Here is an 18251-nt window from a genome sequence, read left to right as displayed (position 1 = left end):
TCTGCAGATTTTTAGCCCATGATTGATTCTGTTTAATTACTTGAATAAATGTGTGTACATTTATATTTATTCTGTTTTTAAATTAATTTCATTTTATATATTGACTAGCATGAAAGTGTTCATATGATTCATTTAGAATACAGTTTGTAAAGTAACATTTTCTGTCTTTTAGTAGATATATTATAGGAGACTTGCTTTGTTTACCAAATAAAGTGGATCTAATTAGATTTGCATTGTTAACATTAAATTAAAGTTTAAAATTGAATTATTTTTTACTTCATATATGAATTTTTTAGTTATGATACTCCCAAATTCATTCTGCATAAATGATGCAGCTGATATTCCAACAGCTTTCATTTATTCCATTCTTTTTGCTAAATAGTAATGTGAACAAACACAATATTGTATTATCATGCATACAACATACAGTAGGTAAAATATTTCTTCTAGTAAATATTATAACAAATAAATAACAAGTCTGATAAATCCAGATGCATCAGAATAATGTAGCCACTAGCTAGCAATGTTTACTATACTACGTCTGTCTTATCTGCCTCTGAGCTAGCTTACCTCCATCACTGCTGTTATCAACTGTCCAATCTGCATCATTCTCATGGTCACTTCACTTTCATCGTCTTTTTCTTTTTTCGCCTACCATAAAACATAGTGGTCCTCACTAATACACTGTTCCCTGTATTTATATCTAATCAGAAGTAATCCCATTAAAACTAAGATTTTATTCATAACGCAAATGCCATTAACATATGACTAATAAACATTATATTAGCAGCTTCAATGCTGTTATTGTTACAACATAAAAGATCACAGCTGACCTTGCTAGCTATAGGTAACCCATTGCAATATTCTACTTCCATCATTTGCCAACATAAACATTTGATCGATTTACAAAAACTAGTTTGATAAAAACTTTGTGTTGTGAAAATGTCATCATAACTTACTGGAGGTGATGTTTCAGATTCTTTTGTGGATCTGACATGAGTTGATTGTTTTTATTGACGTTATCATTTGCATTCAGCAGCTACTCACAATAAACGCCAGTCTGTCAGAAATCGCGCCACAGAAAAGCACTGCACGTCATGTGACTTAATCAAAGTACATCATTGGCTAAACTAAGGTCTTCTCTTTTCAACAAAAAATTGAACGTTGGTCTTAAAGAAACAGTGACAGGGAAATGAACATTAATATCATGTTGCCATATGGCAACACTATACGGTAGAGGCAACTGACAACTAACCAACATATTAAGTTTAACTTACAATATTTTCACAACATTCTGATTAAAGGATTACAGTTAGTTTAAGCAAAATAAAAGCATTTGTTTCTCATTACATTTTATTTTTAGTTTTGTTTAATTTTTTATTGTGTGGTGTTAACATAATAATCTTAAAATTATTATTTATTATTATTATTAAACTATTTATTATGATAAAATAAAAAATTATTATGTATTTTTTATTACATTACATTTTACTACATAATTATTACATTTTTTAAAAAATAATTTTTGCATACCCCACTAGCTTATTATTTTACTTGTTTTACAGATAAACGCAATTATTTTGGACGTCTAAAAAAAATAAATAAATTTTAGTTTAGTTTAATTGATTTAATTTATTAAAATTAAATAAAATTAAGCAAAAGAAAACAGCAGGGGCTGACCAAAGTACTGTACATAATAAGCAAAATAACAAGTAATGCTGCTGCGCATCCCTGTGTGTGTAAAAAACAATGTATATGTGCGTTTTTGTAATCACTAATGCGCACTTTAAATTACAAACAAAAATAAATAAATCTGGGCAACACGATGGCTCTGTGGTTAGCACCATCGCATCACAGCAAGAAGTTCGCTGGTTTGAGTCCCGGCTGGGTCAGTTGATATTTCTGTGTGGAGTTTGCATGTTCTCCCCATGTTGGCGTGAGTTTGCTCCGGGTGCTCTGGTTTCCCCCACAGTCCAAACACATGCACTATAGGTGAATTGAATAAACTAAATTGTCTGCAGTGTATGAGTGTGTATGGATGTTTCCCAGTACTGGGTTGCAGCTGGAAGTAAAACATATGCTGGATAAGTTGGCGGTTCATTACGCTGTGGCAACCCCTGATAAATACAGAGATTAAGCTGAAGGAAAATGAATGAATGAATGAATGAATGAATGGATAAATAAATCCACTGGCTTTACACTAGCTTTTAGTAAAAATAATAATAAATAATATATAATAAAATAATATAAGCAAAAATATAAACAAAATAATAAATAATATAAGGTCCAGAGTTTAAAAATAGCAATACCTTCTCCATGTAACAGGACGGAAGCTTCTTGATATATGAACTTGTAGACATTGCAAGACAAAAACAAGGAAAATATATTTCTTTTGCAGTGCAATATCATCAATAGACTTGTTTACTAAACAACTGCTCATTTTCCAAACTCTACTACACCTATAACTGATCTGTGCCCCCTCTGGTGCCCCCTGTATTTTGCCCAGTTTGAGCTGGTGTCCCAGTGAACCCTGCCCAGAGCTGGAAGAGATTAGAAAGCTCATCAGGTACTGAAAGTGTATAAATGCTTCCTGTAAACGCAGCCGAAGTCCCGCCCCTTTTGACTAGCACAAAGAGCTTTGCATCTACATTTGCATTACCTGTTTGTCTGAGGGCAAAACCAGCCGCTTGTTTAGGCCTTCAGCGCAGACACACGATGGCTTATAAACGATAGAAGTGTTGCTGCTGTGGAGTTTGTGTTGTAGCTTTGCTTTTTTCTTCTTCTTGTTGTATGATGACTAATATCGTGGTTGTTGTGTCTGGTACGAATGTCAGGTAAGAGGAAACGTGTTTGAGTAAAATGTGAAATGTTTAATGTGACTGGTTTGACACAGTTAAAGTAGGCAATGTCAATTGAAGGGGTTTTTAAAGTCAAGGTTAATTGAAATAATCTGTATTTTCAGTTTTTACAGTCGTTTTTGTAGTTGTTTTTGCTTTTTAAATTATTAAGTATTTATTTATTGATATTTTAACGTAGTTGTGTCTTTGTATTTATAGTTGTGTCTTTGTATTTATTAGGGTTTTGAAGGTTAAAATTTGTATTTGTTTTAAAAAGATTTTATTCATTTTTGTAAACAGGTTTTTTTGTACATGTAAATCCTTTCAATTCATGTTTTTTTTTCAACTAGTAAGTTTGATTAATTAAAATAATGATAAATTAGAGGCATAATATTATCGTGATCTCTATATTACAGTTCAAAGTACAACTAAGAAAATATTTTAGCCATTTTTTAAACAATCTACACTGTAAAATGTAATGCAATATGATTTCTCATGATTACAGTAGCTAATATCAATTGGATGGATTTTTAAATGTCAGGTTATATAGAAATAATCTGTATTTAAATTTTTACAGACTTTTTTATTTATTACAGTCTTTTTATTACTTCTTTTTTGTAAACATGGTAGATTTAGTTCTATTTTTGAGGTTTAATATAATTGTGATCTTTATACTGTTCGCATTTTTGAATAATTTTATTAATTTTTTTAAGTCAGACTATCGTTTTTGTGCATGTAATTTATTTTAAAAAATTATAAAAGTTCTCTTTTATTTGTATTTCTTTAAATTTTTTGCTAGTAAGTTAACGATTAATTAAAATAATGATAAATTAGAAGGATACGATTATCGTGATCTTTATATTAGAGTTCAAATATGCAGTACAATGAAGAAAAATATTAGCCATTTTTTAAACATAATTTACACTGTAAAATATAATGCAATATGATTTGACATGATTACAGTAGGTAATGTCAATTGAAGGCATTTTTAAAGTCAGGTTATTTTAAAAAGAATATCTATTTTCACTTTTTACAGTCTTTTTTAGTCGATTTAAAAAAAAACATATATATATTTTATTTTTTTATTTTGATGTTTAACATAGTTGTGTAATTGTACTGTTAGGGCTTTTTTATGATTATGTTTAGGTTTTTTTCACTCTTAATTGGAAAGGACAGTGGAGGATACAGACAGGAAAGTGTTGAGAGAAGAGGGAGGGGAAGGGTCGGCAAAGGACCTCGAGCCGGGAATCGAACTCGGGTCGCCGTGAGCAACATGGTGCTATGTGTCGGTGCACTTAACCACTGGGCTTTTGGCTACTGTTCGCATTTAAAAAGTTTGAAATTTTATTCAGTATTTTTAAGCACGACTATCGTTTTTTGCATGTAATTCAGGTAAAATAGGATAAATGCTCACTTTATCATTTCTTTTTATTTTTGACAAAGTTATTGATTAATTATAAAATAGATGGATATTATTATTGTGATCTCTATATTAGAGTTCAAATATAAAGTACAAGTAAGAAAAATATTTTAGCCATTTTTTTAAACATAATTTACACTGTAAAATGTACACTGCAATATGATTTGACATGATTACAGTAGGCAATGTCTATTGAATGGATTTTTAAAAGTCAGCTTATATTGAGAATTTTTCCTTCGTCTTTTTAGTTGTTTTTGTTTTTTTAAATTATGAAGTATTTATTTTTTGATATTTAAATGTAGTTGTGTATTTGTACTGTAAGGGTTTTAAAGGTTTCAATTTTTATTTTTCGTTTTATTCAATTTTTATTCATTTTTGTAAACCGAACTCATTTTTTTGTGCATGTAATTCTTTTCAAAATATGATAATTTTTTTTTTTGTTTGTTTTAAAATAATGATAAATTAGAAGGATAATATTATGGTAATCTCTATATTAGAGTTTAAATGTACAGTACAACTATGAAACATAAGAGCTGCTGTAAGAAACAACATTTGTTTAATATAATGCAATATGATTTGACATGATTACAGTAGGTAATGTCAATTTAAGGGATTTTTTTTATGTCAGGCTAAATTGAAATAATCTGTATTTTCTTTTTTTAGTAGGTTTTTAAAAAAATACGGTTATCTATTTATTTTGAGCTTTAATATAATTGCAACCTTCGTACTTTTTATTAAATATCTTATTAGTTTTTTTTTTAATGCACAACTATCATATTGTGTCTGTTTAATTTAAATATATTTCTTTTTATTTTTAACTGTTGATTTATTATGAAATAATAAATCAGAAGCGGAATATTTTTGTGATCTCTATATTAGAGTTCAAATGTACATCGAAGAACCATTTTTATTAACCATAATTTTGACTAGCATATATGTAAATCATGTTTCATTTTATTTTACAAATGAAAGGATTTTTAAACGTCATGTTATACAGAAATAATCTGTATTTCAGTTTTTACGCTCATTTCATTTTTAAATAGTTTTATTGTTTTTTAATTGATTGCGTTTTTTTTTTCACTTTTATTATATTTATTTATTATCAGCTTGGATAAATAATCTGGATACTCTTCACATTTTAAAAGGTTGAAATATTGAATTAACTCTTTTTAAGCACTTCTATCATATTGTGCATGTAATGCATTTTAAAATAATCTAAATGATTATTTTTATGTGCATTTTTTTATTTTTAGCTAGTAAGACATTGATTTATTCTAATAATTGTAAATCAGAAGTATAATATTATTGTGATCTTTGTAGTTCAAATGTATGAGAAAAAAAAAACAATTAATTTTATTATTTATTTTATTATATATAAATATTATATCCGTGTTTTAAACATCATTTAGACTAGCATATATGAAAAATATAAGCCAAAATCTACTGTAATAGCCCTTATTGTCACATCTTACAGAGTAGTTTTGTTCAACATCTAGCAGTTTTTCTGTCAAATGCAAAATCTCACATATATTACGCATCTTTTAGCGTATTGTGCTTGTCATTGTGCTGCTTTTGAGCTTTTACTGTATATCTGTATATCTATGGATTATGTTCTAGGATTAGACCTGGTTTCTTATACTAGCTAAAGCTGTTTTATTGTCAGATGCACTGTTTTTCTTATACAAGTCTGTAAAAAGTTTGATTTACATACTGAATATAGTCCTTAAACTATATTTTAGTTGAATACCTTCAGTACTTTGACTCATTGTTGAAAGGATTTGCTGTTAATTATATTACAGTTACAACACCAAATATTATATTATTGTGTGACTAAATAAGTTCTAATCTTTTGTTTTTAGTGTGGACACTTCTGTGTGTAGTGTTCGTTCGCTTTGCATGTTTTGCATCAGGTCAGTCAGTAGTAAACCACACAGACAGACACACCTTTCTGAGAGAAAAGGAAAACGTTGATGGTTTATTTATTTGGATGTGAATAAAAAGAAAAAAAAAAGTAATGTTGTTCAGGTTGTTTTCGGAAAATTAGACTTATATTTGATAGAAGCAGTTTGTGCTTCAAAGCTTTGCTTTTATTTGTATCACTTTAGCGCAGCTAAATTCTCTAACTCTTTCGTTCTTTCTTTTGTTCGATTCTTCCTTTTGTTAGTTTATTTTTCTGATGTATTTTTATTAATTTTTCATTTATTAAACATATTTTTTTTCATTTACTTGTTTTCTTTCTAGCATATTTATTTTGACGTTTATTTTTGTTTTTGTCTTGTTTTATAATTAATTACTATAATTATTTATAATTACTTAATTTTAGTTTCTAGCTTTTTTCTCATTCATTTTCTTATTTGTAACATTTATTTTCATCATTTATCTTTTATTTTTTGTCATCTATCATATTTTCTAGATATTTCTACAATATATTTTGCTTTTATATATATATATATATATATATATATATATATATATATATATATATATATATATATATATATACATATATATATATATATATATATATATATATATATATATATATATATATATATATATATATATACAATTTTTTTATGTGAAGAGTATTGTTTTTTCTATTTTTATTTAGTTTATGATCAAAATTATTTTTGGTTTTAGTTGCCCTTTTCACATTTATTTATCTGTTTTAGAATTGTAAATTTGCCTTTTAATTTCACCATTAACTTTTGTCATTATTGTATATTTATACAATATACTTTTTTAAAAATATTTTTTCTAATATTTTCTATTTTCCTTTATTTTTCTCATTTAATTGTCTTATTTTTAAAAAATATTTGTTATATTTCTCTTTATTTTTATTTTATCTATTCATTTTTTGTGATTTATTTTATCCTACTTTGTTCTCATTTTATTTAGTTTATTTAGTTTTTCTAATGTGTTTATTTAGTGTATTTACTTGTTTTTCTAACGTGTTATTTATTTTATTTATTTAGTTTATTTACTTGTTTTTCTAATGTCTTTTTAAATTTTTTTTTATTTATTTATTTAGTTTATTTCTTTTCCCAGTGTGTTTATTTTTCTATTTTTATTTTATTTTATTTATTTTATCTCATGTTTTCACCCATTTTTCTCTTTATTTTTCTAATGTTTTTAATTTGTTTTGGGGTTTTTATTTTTCCTACTAAATTTATATAGATTCTTTGTTTATTTAATTTTTTTTTTTACTTTTCTTAGATGTTTATTTTTCTATTTTTATTTCATTTGTCTAGTTTATTTACTTATTTTTCTAATGTGTTTATTTTTAATTTTTCATCTCATCTGTTTGATATATTTATAATCTTTTTTATTTCTACTTCATTAATATTTTGCTTTCATCAGTTTACTTTATTTACTCATTTTTCTAATGTGTTTATTTTTCTATTTCAATTTAATTTATTTAGTTAATTTGCTTATATTTTGCTCATTTTTAAAAAAAATATATTTATTTAGCTTATTTACTTATTTTTTTTAACGTGTTTATCTTTCTATTTCATTTATTTAGTTTATTTACTCATTTTTATAATGCGTCTATATGTTCTCTTTTCTTCTGTAATTTGGTCTTTACACGTCAGTAATCTCTTTGTGCTGTGTCCTGTGTGTAGTTACAGCCTGGAGGGTCTGGCAGCTGGGATCGAGGATGGCAAACGCTGGCGGTCTGGAGGTCCGTCTAAAGATCAACGCGGGGTTCAGCGTCAGGACAGTGAGGACAGAGGCTCACTCATGTCCCTCACTGAAGAAGGTCCTGAATCCGATTTAGGAGAATGCAGAAGTCCAGGCGTTCAGGTGAGACATGAGTTTGAGTTACCTTCACAAAGCATGACATTTAACTTCAAATAACAGAACTATTTGGAAGAGGAAATTGAAGCTCAATAATCGTACTTCTGTATTTTGTATTATTATTTAAATATAAAAGTCCTCCAGCTGAATTTTTTTTTAAGTATTATTTGGTCTCTATTTTAATGACAGCACTTTAGGTAGGAAGCGTTGTTTAAGGCAGTGTTTCTCAACCACATTCCTGGAGGCCCACCAACACTGCATGTTTTGGATGTCTCCTTTGTTTGAATTGAACTGAACTGAACACCTATTACAGCTCTTTCAGTTTCTGCTAATGAGCTGATGATCTGAATCAGGTGTGTTTGGTTAAGGAGACATGGAAAATGTGCAGAGCTGGTGGTCCTCCAGGAACGTGGTTGAGAAACACTGGTTTAAGGAAAGACTCTGCAGTTCAACAAGGTAAATAAATGAATAACTAACAGGGTAATCAATATCACTTCCGCAGTTGATTGGTTGCATTAAGAATTTTTTGCAAGAAGAATTTTTTTGTGTTTTATGTTTTTTATATTATATTTAAATATGTAAATCAGGCATCATGTTTACAGTTTAGTACAAAAATCTGAACATAGGATAAAGTCATTATTGTTTTGTTTTTTACATTGAAGTCAGTATTTTTTTACTGAGGGGATTTTGGAAAACTTTTTTTTTTATTACTCCATAATTCCATAACAAAACTGCAAAGAGTCATGCAAAATATTTTTGTGCAATGAAATGTAGATAATCAGTCAGAACTAAGTAAAAAACTGTGAAGTTTAGTATACAGTGGGTATAGAAAGTATTCAGACCCCCTAATTTTTTTTGCTATTTTGTTTTATTGCAGCCTTTGTTAAAACCCCCTTTTGATCTAATACAGCCTTGAGTTTTTTTAAGAAAGAATTTTCACACCTGGATTTGGGGATCCTCAGCCATTCCTCTTTGTCAGGTTGGATGGCAAAGATTGGTGGACAGCCATTTTTAGGTCTCTCCAGAGATGCTCAATTGAGTTTAAGTCAGGGCTCTGGTTGGGCCATTCAAGAACAGTCATAGAGTGGTTGTGAAGCCATTCCTTTGTCATTTTAGCTGTGTGCTTAGGGTCATTGTCTTGTTGGAAGGTAAACCTTTGGCTCAGTCTGAGGCCTGAGGACTCTGGAGAAGGTTTTCCTTCATTAATGTTTTCCTCTATTGCAACCAGTCGCCCTGTGCCTGCAGCTCAAAAACACCCCCACAGCATAAAGCTGCCACCTCCATGCTTCACTGTTGGGACTGTAATGGACAGGTGATATGCAGTGCCTGGTTTTCTTCACACATACTGATTAAAATTAAGACCAAAAAGTTCTATCTTGGTATCATCAGACCAGTGAATCTTATTTCTCACCATTTTAGCAAACTCCATGCGCTCTTTCATGTGTCTTGCACTAAGGAGAGGCTTCCGTCGGGCCACTCTGCCATAAAGCCCCAGCTTGTGTATGGCTGCAGTGATGGTTGATTCTCTACAACTTTCTCCCGTCTCCCGACTGCATCTCTGGAGCTCAACCACAGTGACCTTTCAGTTCTTTTTTACCTCTCTCACCAATGCTCTTCTCCCTTGATAGCTCAGTTTGGCCGGACAGCCAGCTCTAGGAAGGGTTCTGATCATCCCAAACATTCTTCCATTTAAGAATTATGAAGGCCACTGCTCTTTTAGGACACTGCACCTAGGCCATTTCTGTGCCTTCCCACAATTCTGTCTCTGAGCTCTTCAGGCAGTTCCTTTGACCTCATGATTCTCATTTGCTGACATGCATTGTGAGCTGTAAGCTCTTATATAGGCAGGTGTTTGGCTTTTTTAATCAAGTCCAATCAGTATAATGAAACACAGCTGGACTTAAATGAAGGTGTAGAATGATCTCAAGGATGGTCAGAAGAAATGGACAGATCCGGAGTTAAATATATGAGTGTCACAGCAAAGGGTCTGAATTTTTTTTTTTTTCATTGCAGAAATCCAGGAAATATCATCAGTACCGAAACAGCAGTCCATCAGTGATGCTTCCTCTCACAAAATCAGTCTCCATGCTGTCCATCAGTCAACGGGACATTGATGGTAAGTAGCATTTCTGGCTCCCATAGATGAATTACATCATGGATTGAAAACATTTTTTGTTATAAGAAAAACTGATTTTACAATTACTTTATACTGATTCATGGTTTTAGAATTGATGGACTGATTAAGCCCACAACATATTTCATAATAGCATTCTAATAAGCAGCGACAAAAGTATTGCATCGTTACATACTTTATTATGAGGAAAATTATAATAAAATAAACTCTGATAAATTGTATTGTCGTGGTCATGTTTATTAATCTTGTTAAATCAAACAAAAGCAATTTAATCTTCTGTTTATCCTACAAATGCTGAAGGGATTTCACATAGACTGGGATTTCCTGGTTTTTTTCTGAGCATATTTGGTTGTTCTGTGTGACTCGCACGAGAAAGAGCACGCTCTGGTGTTCGTGGGACATTTTGTTTCTGATCACATTAGACGTCTGTTTGCCCTCAGTTGTATGGCGGGAGGCGCGGGACCTGACCAGATTTCTTGCGCTTTGGGAATAAATTTCCCAATAAAACATGGTAGCGGTTGGTAACTCTGGTGTAATTTGAACGGGAGCAGGCGGTCTAACAATATAGCGCTCTCGAGTCCCGAGCAAATTGAACATGCATTGTCCTTGAACCACACAGCACCATGCATTTTAGAATTGTAAACCTAGGTTTCTGTCAGGGTACGCACACCGGTGCTGCAAGTCTGCAGCTGTCCGTGGCGGACAGAAGATATTTCTGCCTTGCCACTGAGCGCTATCTGAATAGTTGCATTTTTAATAACATGTGAATGTGTGCGTCTGGCAAATGTTATTTCCATCTGTCATATGCATGCCGCAGAGTGGCACTAAGCGGCGCATCCAGTGTGAAACCAGCTTCAGATGACTGAAACCTCAGGTTTAAGGGGGCACGTCTCACTACAAAGGGCCAAACAAAACTGACATTTAGCCTACAATCCTTGCACAACCTACAGTTTTATCTGGTATCTCTCTCTTTCAGTAGTACCCAATTTAAACGTGAGATTTTGGAAACCAGATCTAAATTTATCAGGAATGGTCCGGGGTGTGTTTTCCAAACAACGACGTAACTCGCGGCTGAACTATTATAGTATGATGCATCGGAGTTTATCCCAAAACCCGTAGTAACTCTGTCGTGGATGCATCGCTTGAACCACATTAGTTATAACGTAAAACGCCCATAATGATGCTCTAAACGTGGTGGTAACAACTTCTTTAGAGAATCATTTCTTTGTGCAAAATGTATTGTTTTACACGCACATGCATTTAAAAAAATATTAGCTTTGATAAAAACATTCACTTGCTTTCATATTAATTGAAATATATGTAAATGGCACAAATAGAGCCCATGTTTCCTTTACAAATATTATTGAGAACATTACATATTCTATTCTAATACATATAATCACTTACAAAAGCTAACATGTATTCTAATATCATATATAAATCATATAAATAAATAAACAAATAAATAATTAATGAGGCTATTTATGAATGAAATGTAATATTTATTATTTATTAGCAAATAAAACAAATTCTACTTTAATGATATTAATAATATTAATGGTGATGATGATTATGAAATATTATTATTATTATTATTATTATTATTATAATTATTATTATTATTATTATTAACTAGGATATTGTTTATTTATTTTTTATTTTTTGAAAAGTCTACTTTTACAGTTTGACACATGCAAACCACTGAAGAAATGTTCTAACCAACAGGCTCATGTCAAATACAGTACAAACACTTAAGAAATAACCTTCGATTTAATTACCTAATTAAAAGCATTAACGTTTGCTATGTTTTTTGTTTTTACAAGCTATGGAGACATAAGTTCTGCTTTTAAATAATAGGTCACCTATGGCTTTCGTCTTGAGCCTCGGCTGTGTTCAAATGACATCAATGTTTTCAAAGTTTACTGTGAAGGGAGAGCAATTGTCAATATGAAGATCGCTATAACAGAATTGTAAAAATACTTTGAAAGCAAATTACACCTAAGAGAGATGAATTTAATGCTTTTAAAAAAATTATTCCAAAGTTTAAATGTTAAAATGTTCTAAACGAATAGGACATAGGGGGGATAACTGGGAATTGAACCCAGCCAGGAACTATGTTACTAACTACAGCTCCAGACGTAGCGTACAAGTTTGCGATGCAGTTTACGAATGTTCATTGGTGCAATGGATTTGGGAAACGCTAAATCAACTAACTATGTTTGTAACAACGGAACCTGCAACCTTAGTTGGCTAATGATGGTTTTCGCAAACACACCCCAGGTCGGGTAGAAAATTATTCTAAGCAGGCAGTGGGTGAACTAAGACTGAACATACAGTGGGAGCGGTCGGGTGCGGAATAAAACCCAGTGGGAGCGCAATTTAAAAAATCAGTCCTGCACAGACCTCTAGATCACATCACTGTAATTTTCTCACATGCAAGATAATCGCAGTTTTTGCTAAACCACAAATGTGATTTCATGTCGATTTATCGTTCAGTCCTTGTATAGTGTTTCATTTGGGATGCAATTTCAGATCTTGATGATTTTAATCAAGGAATCGGCTCTAAAAATTTCTATTTAATTCCTTTTTGAGTGTTTGTTACGTGTACTGTACAGTTGAAGTCAGAATTATTAGCCCTCCTCCTATTAGCACCCCTGTTTATTTTTTTTTCTAATTTATGTTTAATGAAAATATTTTGTCAACACATTTCTAAACATAATAGTTTTAATAACTCATTTCTAATAACTGATTTCTTTTATCTTTGCCATGATGTCAGTAAATAATATTTGACTAGATATTTTTCAAGATGCTTGTATTCAGCTTAAAGTGACATTTAAAGGCTGAACTAAGGTAATTAGGCAAGTTGGTTGATGGTTTGTTCTCTAGACAATTGAAAAAAAAAATAGCTAAAGAGGGCTAGTAATATTGACCTTTAAAAATCTTTAAAAAAAATGAAAAACTAAAAAAATTTAACAATATTCTAGCCGAATTAAAACAGATAAGACTTTTTCCAGAAGAAAAACTATTATAGGAAATACTGTGGAAAACATCCTTGCTCCGTTAAACATCATTTGGGAAATATTTGAAAAAGAAGGAAAAATTCACTATTAATTCTGACTTCTACTGTAGGTGTTTGCAGTATTGCATCATTTGTTTTTTTTAGTTAGTTGTCCTCCACTCGTTTCTAAGACCCCTAAATCATCTGCTTTAATAAGCACTTGCTCTTGATTTTTCCGTCCCCAATGCATCCGTCCAGCAATAGGAAGGATTCGGCAAAAGAGACGGATCTCTTTCACCTTCAACCTCTCACCAATTCTCCCCAAATCTAAAAGTGTCATTACTGTCAGCTCTTCATCTAGTGATGAGGAGGACATCATAAGTAAGTTGAATAGTAGCAATGTCCTGTAGTTTACAATAGAAGTAGAGATGATCTGAAATATGCTCAAATGTTTCAAAGCAAGTCTTTTTTTGTTCTTTTTTGTTGTTGTAAAATATTTGATTTAACAACACTTGAGATTTAGAAAAATACATTTTTGGACAAAGTAGTTGTAAAATCATTGTATAAAACGGCAAAAAAGGATTAACTTTAAATATTAATTTAATACACAACATGTATAATTTACAACTTTCAATTTTAGGTAAACTAGCTTTTATTTTATTTATTTATTTATTTATTTATTTATTTATTTGTTTGTTTGTTAATATAGAAACCCGTTCCCGCCACTGAATTAAAAAAAAATTTCATTGGGAAAAAAAAATTAAATTCAAAAAATTTTTTTACTTGGAATTCTGACTTTATAACTCGCAATTCTGACTTAATAACTCAGAATTTTGACTTTATAACTCGCAATTCTGACTTTATAACTTTCAATTCAATTCACCTTTATTTGTATAGCGCTTATACAATGTAGATTGTGTCAAAGCAGCTTTACATAAAAGGTCACAGTAAATAGGAACAGTGTAGTTCAGTTTGTAGTGTTTAAGTTCAGTTTGTAGTGTTTAACTCAGAATTCTGACTTTATAACTCGGAATTGCGACTTTATAACTCAGAATTGCGACTTTATAACTCAGAATTGCGACTTTATAACTCAGAATTCTGACTTAAAATTATTATTTTTTTACTTATTTTTTTTTCCCAATTAATTATTATAATTTTTTTTATTCAGTGGTGGGAACGGGCTTCCATTATTTATTATTTATTTATTTATTTGTTTTTATTGTGCATTAGCAAATTTTCTGTTTTACGTAAACTAGCTTTTATTTATTTATTTATTTATTTATTTATTTATTTATTTATTTATTTATTTATTTATTTATTTATTTATTTATTTATTTATTTATTTTATACATTAACCAATTTTCTGTTTTAGGTAAACTAGCTGTTATTTTATTTATTTATTTATTTATTTATTTATTTATTTATTTATTTATTTTATACATTAACCAATTTTCTGTTTTAGGTAAACTAGCTGTTATTTTATTTATTTATTTATTTATTTATTTATTTATTTATTTATTTATTTATTTATTCTATTATTTAATTTATTTATTTTTATTATACATTAACCAATTTTCAATTTTAGGTAAACTAGTTGTTTTATTTATTTATTTCATTATTCATTTATTTTTATTAAACATTAGCAATTTTCTACCCCATCTACCCTATTTTTTATACATGATTCTTTACGATTCATTTGAAAATGCTGGAAAATGTATCACAATAAGAACTAAATATATAATATAAAAGACATAATCTAAAAAATAACTAAAGATATGAATTTAAAATGATTTCAGAACGTCTGTGTTAATTAAAACAGCATTGTACATATCATATTCATGGCTTGGTGAGTCATATTACTCCCTGGTCAAACACACAATCTTTTTGCAGACGGTTTTGCATGTGCACTGTACGTAAATCAGGCTCTGCCATGAGTGTTTGTTGTCGGTGATGCTCATTTAAAAACTATCCTTGTACTTACAGGCATGACATCATTCAGCACTGGCAGTAATATGGGATACAGGTAACAATGATATTTAAGTACAATTCATTATGATATTTCTGAAAACAATCATGTAGTTTACGATAACACACGTTTCTTTCAATCCTTCAAAAAGCATCACAGAGGAGGAACCTGGACCTTTAAGAGGAGATTTTGAGAAAAGTTCTACCAAAGTGAGTCGGACGTTCAGCTACCTGAAGAACAAAATGTACAAGAAAGCACGAGTAAGTCAACATCAATATTTTTTTTTACTGTTTTACTAGTCATTTCCTCTCAAGCATGAGTGTGTTGTAGATTAGATAATCTGATTTATTTATACTGATGACTGAGTGTGAATTATCACTCTGTCAGTCGAATGTAAGACAGGAATTTATCGAACATACAACGAATGTTGAAGTATATTGTGTAAAGGGTATAAAAAGGGTCACCAGAGGAAATAGGACTGGGGAAAGAGGCAGAATAATGTTTCATCATTTGCTGTTAGATCAGCATTTTACTCATTTAAAGGAAGGGTGCTTTATTTACAAACAGCAAAGATGTAGCAAGGTTATAATAGTTTTAGATTTTTTCATTAGTTTTAGTTTTTACTTTTTGTTTTCAAATGCAGTTAGTTTTAAATCATCTTAGATTAGATTAGATTAGTTTCAACTTTATTGTCATTACACATGTACAAGTACAAGGCAACGAAATGCAGTTTCGGTCTAACCAGCAGTGCAATAGCAGCAAGTGCAGGACACAGGTATAAGTTATAAAGTGCAGTTATAGAAAAACTATGGTGATATTTACAGATGGATGTACTATGAACATTATATACAGGTTGTATTAGCTATGAACAGATTTACAATAAATGAATATATGTACAGGATGCTATTAATAGCAGAAGTGTGCAGATAGATAAACATAATTACAAATGTCCATGTGCAGTGGGTATGTCCAGTTCAAATAAATGAATCAGTGCAATGAATATGTGCAAACTTTAAATGTGCAAATGTTAAATAGTGCAGTGATTGTGAGGAGTATAAGTTAGAGGAGTGTGGGGAGTGTATTGCGGGGGGCAAAATAGTCAGTGAGGGGCAGAGTTCAAAAGGAAGACAGCTCTGGGGAAAAAGCTGTTTCTCAGTCTGCTGGTTTTTGTCCGGGGGAGCCTGAAGCGCCTGCCGGAAGGCAGGAGAGAAAACAGTCTGTGAGCAGGGTGAGAGGTGTCCTTAAGAATACTGCGTGCTCTGCGCAGACAGTGTTTCTTCTGGATGTCCTCTATGGCTGGCAGTGTAGTCCCTGTGATGCGTTGGGCAGTTTTCACCACCCGCTGCAGTGCCTTACGCTCAGCAACAGAGCAGCTTCCATACCAGACTGTGACGCAGTTAGTCAGGATGCTTTCTATTGTGCAACGGTAGAAGTTTACCAAGACGGCTGATGAAAGCTGGTTCTTCTTAAGTTGCCTGAAGAAGAATAGGCGCTGGTGAGCCTTCCTGATCAGACTGGAGGTGTTGGTAGTCTTAGAGGAAGATTTACTTGTTTTTATTGGTTTTTATATTTTGAAATTGCTTAGTTTTAGCTTAGTTTTCATCAGTTTCAATGTTAGTTTTATATTTTTTTCTAAAAAAGGATGTTTGTTAGGTGCAAGATTCAAAATTGTCAGAATATTGTAAAATAAAAACTCAACCAAAGATACATTTTTGAAACAAGTATTCAGAGAACAAATGAACGCCATCTACCACTACCATCTACCCATCCTCAAATTCAAATACAACAGCCCACAAGATAGCAGCCCTATGTACAATATGTATGCAAGGCTGCTTCTGAGGTTAGATACACAGAAGTTCAGACCTTTAACGCAAACCTGATTTTTTGTGACAATCTTCCCATGTAAGCACTCAATGTACAAAAATCTACACACAATACCCCATAATGACAATGTGAAAACAGATTTTTGAAATTGTTGCAAATTTATTAAAAATAAAAAAGCTGAAAAATCACATGTGCATCAGTATTCACAGCCTTTGTCGTGAAGCTCTAAATTGAGCTCAGGTACATTCTGTTTCCACTGATCCTTCTTGAGATGTTTCAGCAGCTTAATTGGAGTTCACCTGTGGTAAATTCAGTTGATTGGACATGATTTGAAAAGGCATACAGCTGTCTATATAAGGTCCCAGGGTTGACATTGCATGTCAAAGCACTAACCAAGCATGAAGACAAAGAAATTGTCTGTAGACCTCAGAGACAGGGTTGTGTTGACGCACAAGGCTGGGGAAGGTTACAGAAAAAATTCTGCTGCTCTGAAAGTTCCAATGAGCACAGTGGCCTCCATCATCCGTAAGTGGAAGATGTTTGGAACCACCAGGACTCTTCCTAGAGCTGCCGGCTGGCCATCTAAGCTGAGTGATAAAGGGAGAAGGGCCTTAGCCAGGGAGGTGATCAATAACCTGATGGTCTCTCTGTCTGAGCTCCAGCGCTCTTCTGTGGAGAGAGGAGAACCTTACAGAAAGACAACCATCTGTGCAGCAATCCACCAATCAGGCCTGTATGGTAGAGTGGCCAGACGGAAGCCACTCCCCGCCTGGAATTTGCCAAAAGGCATCTGAAGGAGTCTCAGACCATAATAAACTAGATTCTCTGGTCTGATGAGACTAAAATTGAACTCTTTGGAGTGAATGCCAGGTGAAACAGTTGGAGAAAACCAGGCACCGCTCATCACCAGGGTAATTCCATGTTTTTCAGCAGCAGGAACAGGAAGACTAATCAGGATGGAGGGAGAGATGAATGCAGCAATGTACAGAGACATCCTGAATGAAAACCTGCTTCAGAGTGCTCTTTACCTGAGACTGGGGCGACGGTTCATCTTCCAGCGGGACAATAACCCTAAGCACACTGCCAAAATATCTGCACTGCATGTGCCTGGGACCGATGTTTATTTTTATTTTTCTCTGATGCTTAAATTAAGTTATTTCTCTGTAATATACAGTGACGCTGTTGACAGAGGAATAAAGCGCGAGATGTAGGATGCGACCAGTGTGAGCTTTGATTGATTTTTCTGCTGCAACTCGAGTTGGCGAGCTATCCTG

The 18251-nt window shown here is 31.7% G+C and overlaps 1 protein-coding gene across 1 annotated transcript in view; it reads left to right on the top strand.

Moving 5' to 3' along the window:
• LOC130231686 (A-kinase anchor protein 13) overlaps nt 1-18251 on the top strand; it is a 118237-nt gene that overhangs the window by 62744 nt on the left and 37242 nt on the right. The window contains 4 exon segments of the mRNA XM_056461061.1: nt 7881-8061; nt 10069-10171; nt 15171-15210; nt 15305-15413. Of these exon segments, the coding sequence (XP_056317036.1) occupies nt 7881-8061; nt 10069-10171; nt 15171-15210; nt 15305-15413 (433 nt within the window).

This window comes from Danio aesculapii, chromosome 7 (assembly GCF_903798145.1).
Source record: "Danio aesculapii chromosome 7, fDanAes4.1, whole genome shotgun sequence".
NCBI lineage: Eukaryota > Metazoa > Chordata > Actinopteri > Cypriniformes > Danionidae > Danio > Danio aesculapii.
This window is presented reverse-complemented; position numbering and strand designations above follow the sequence as displayed.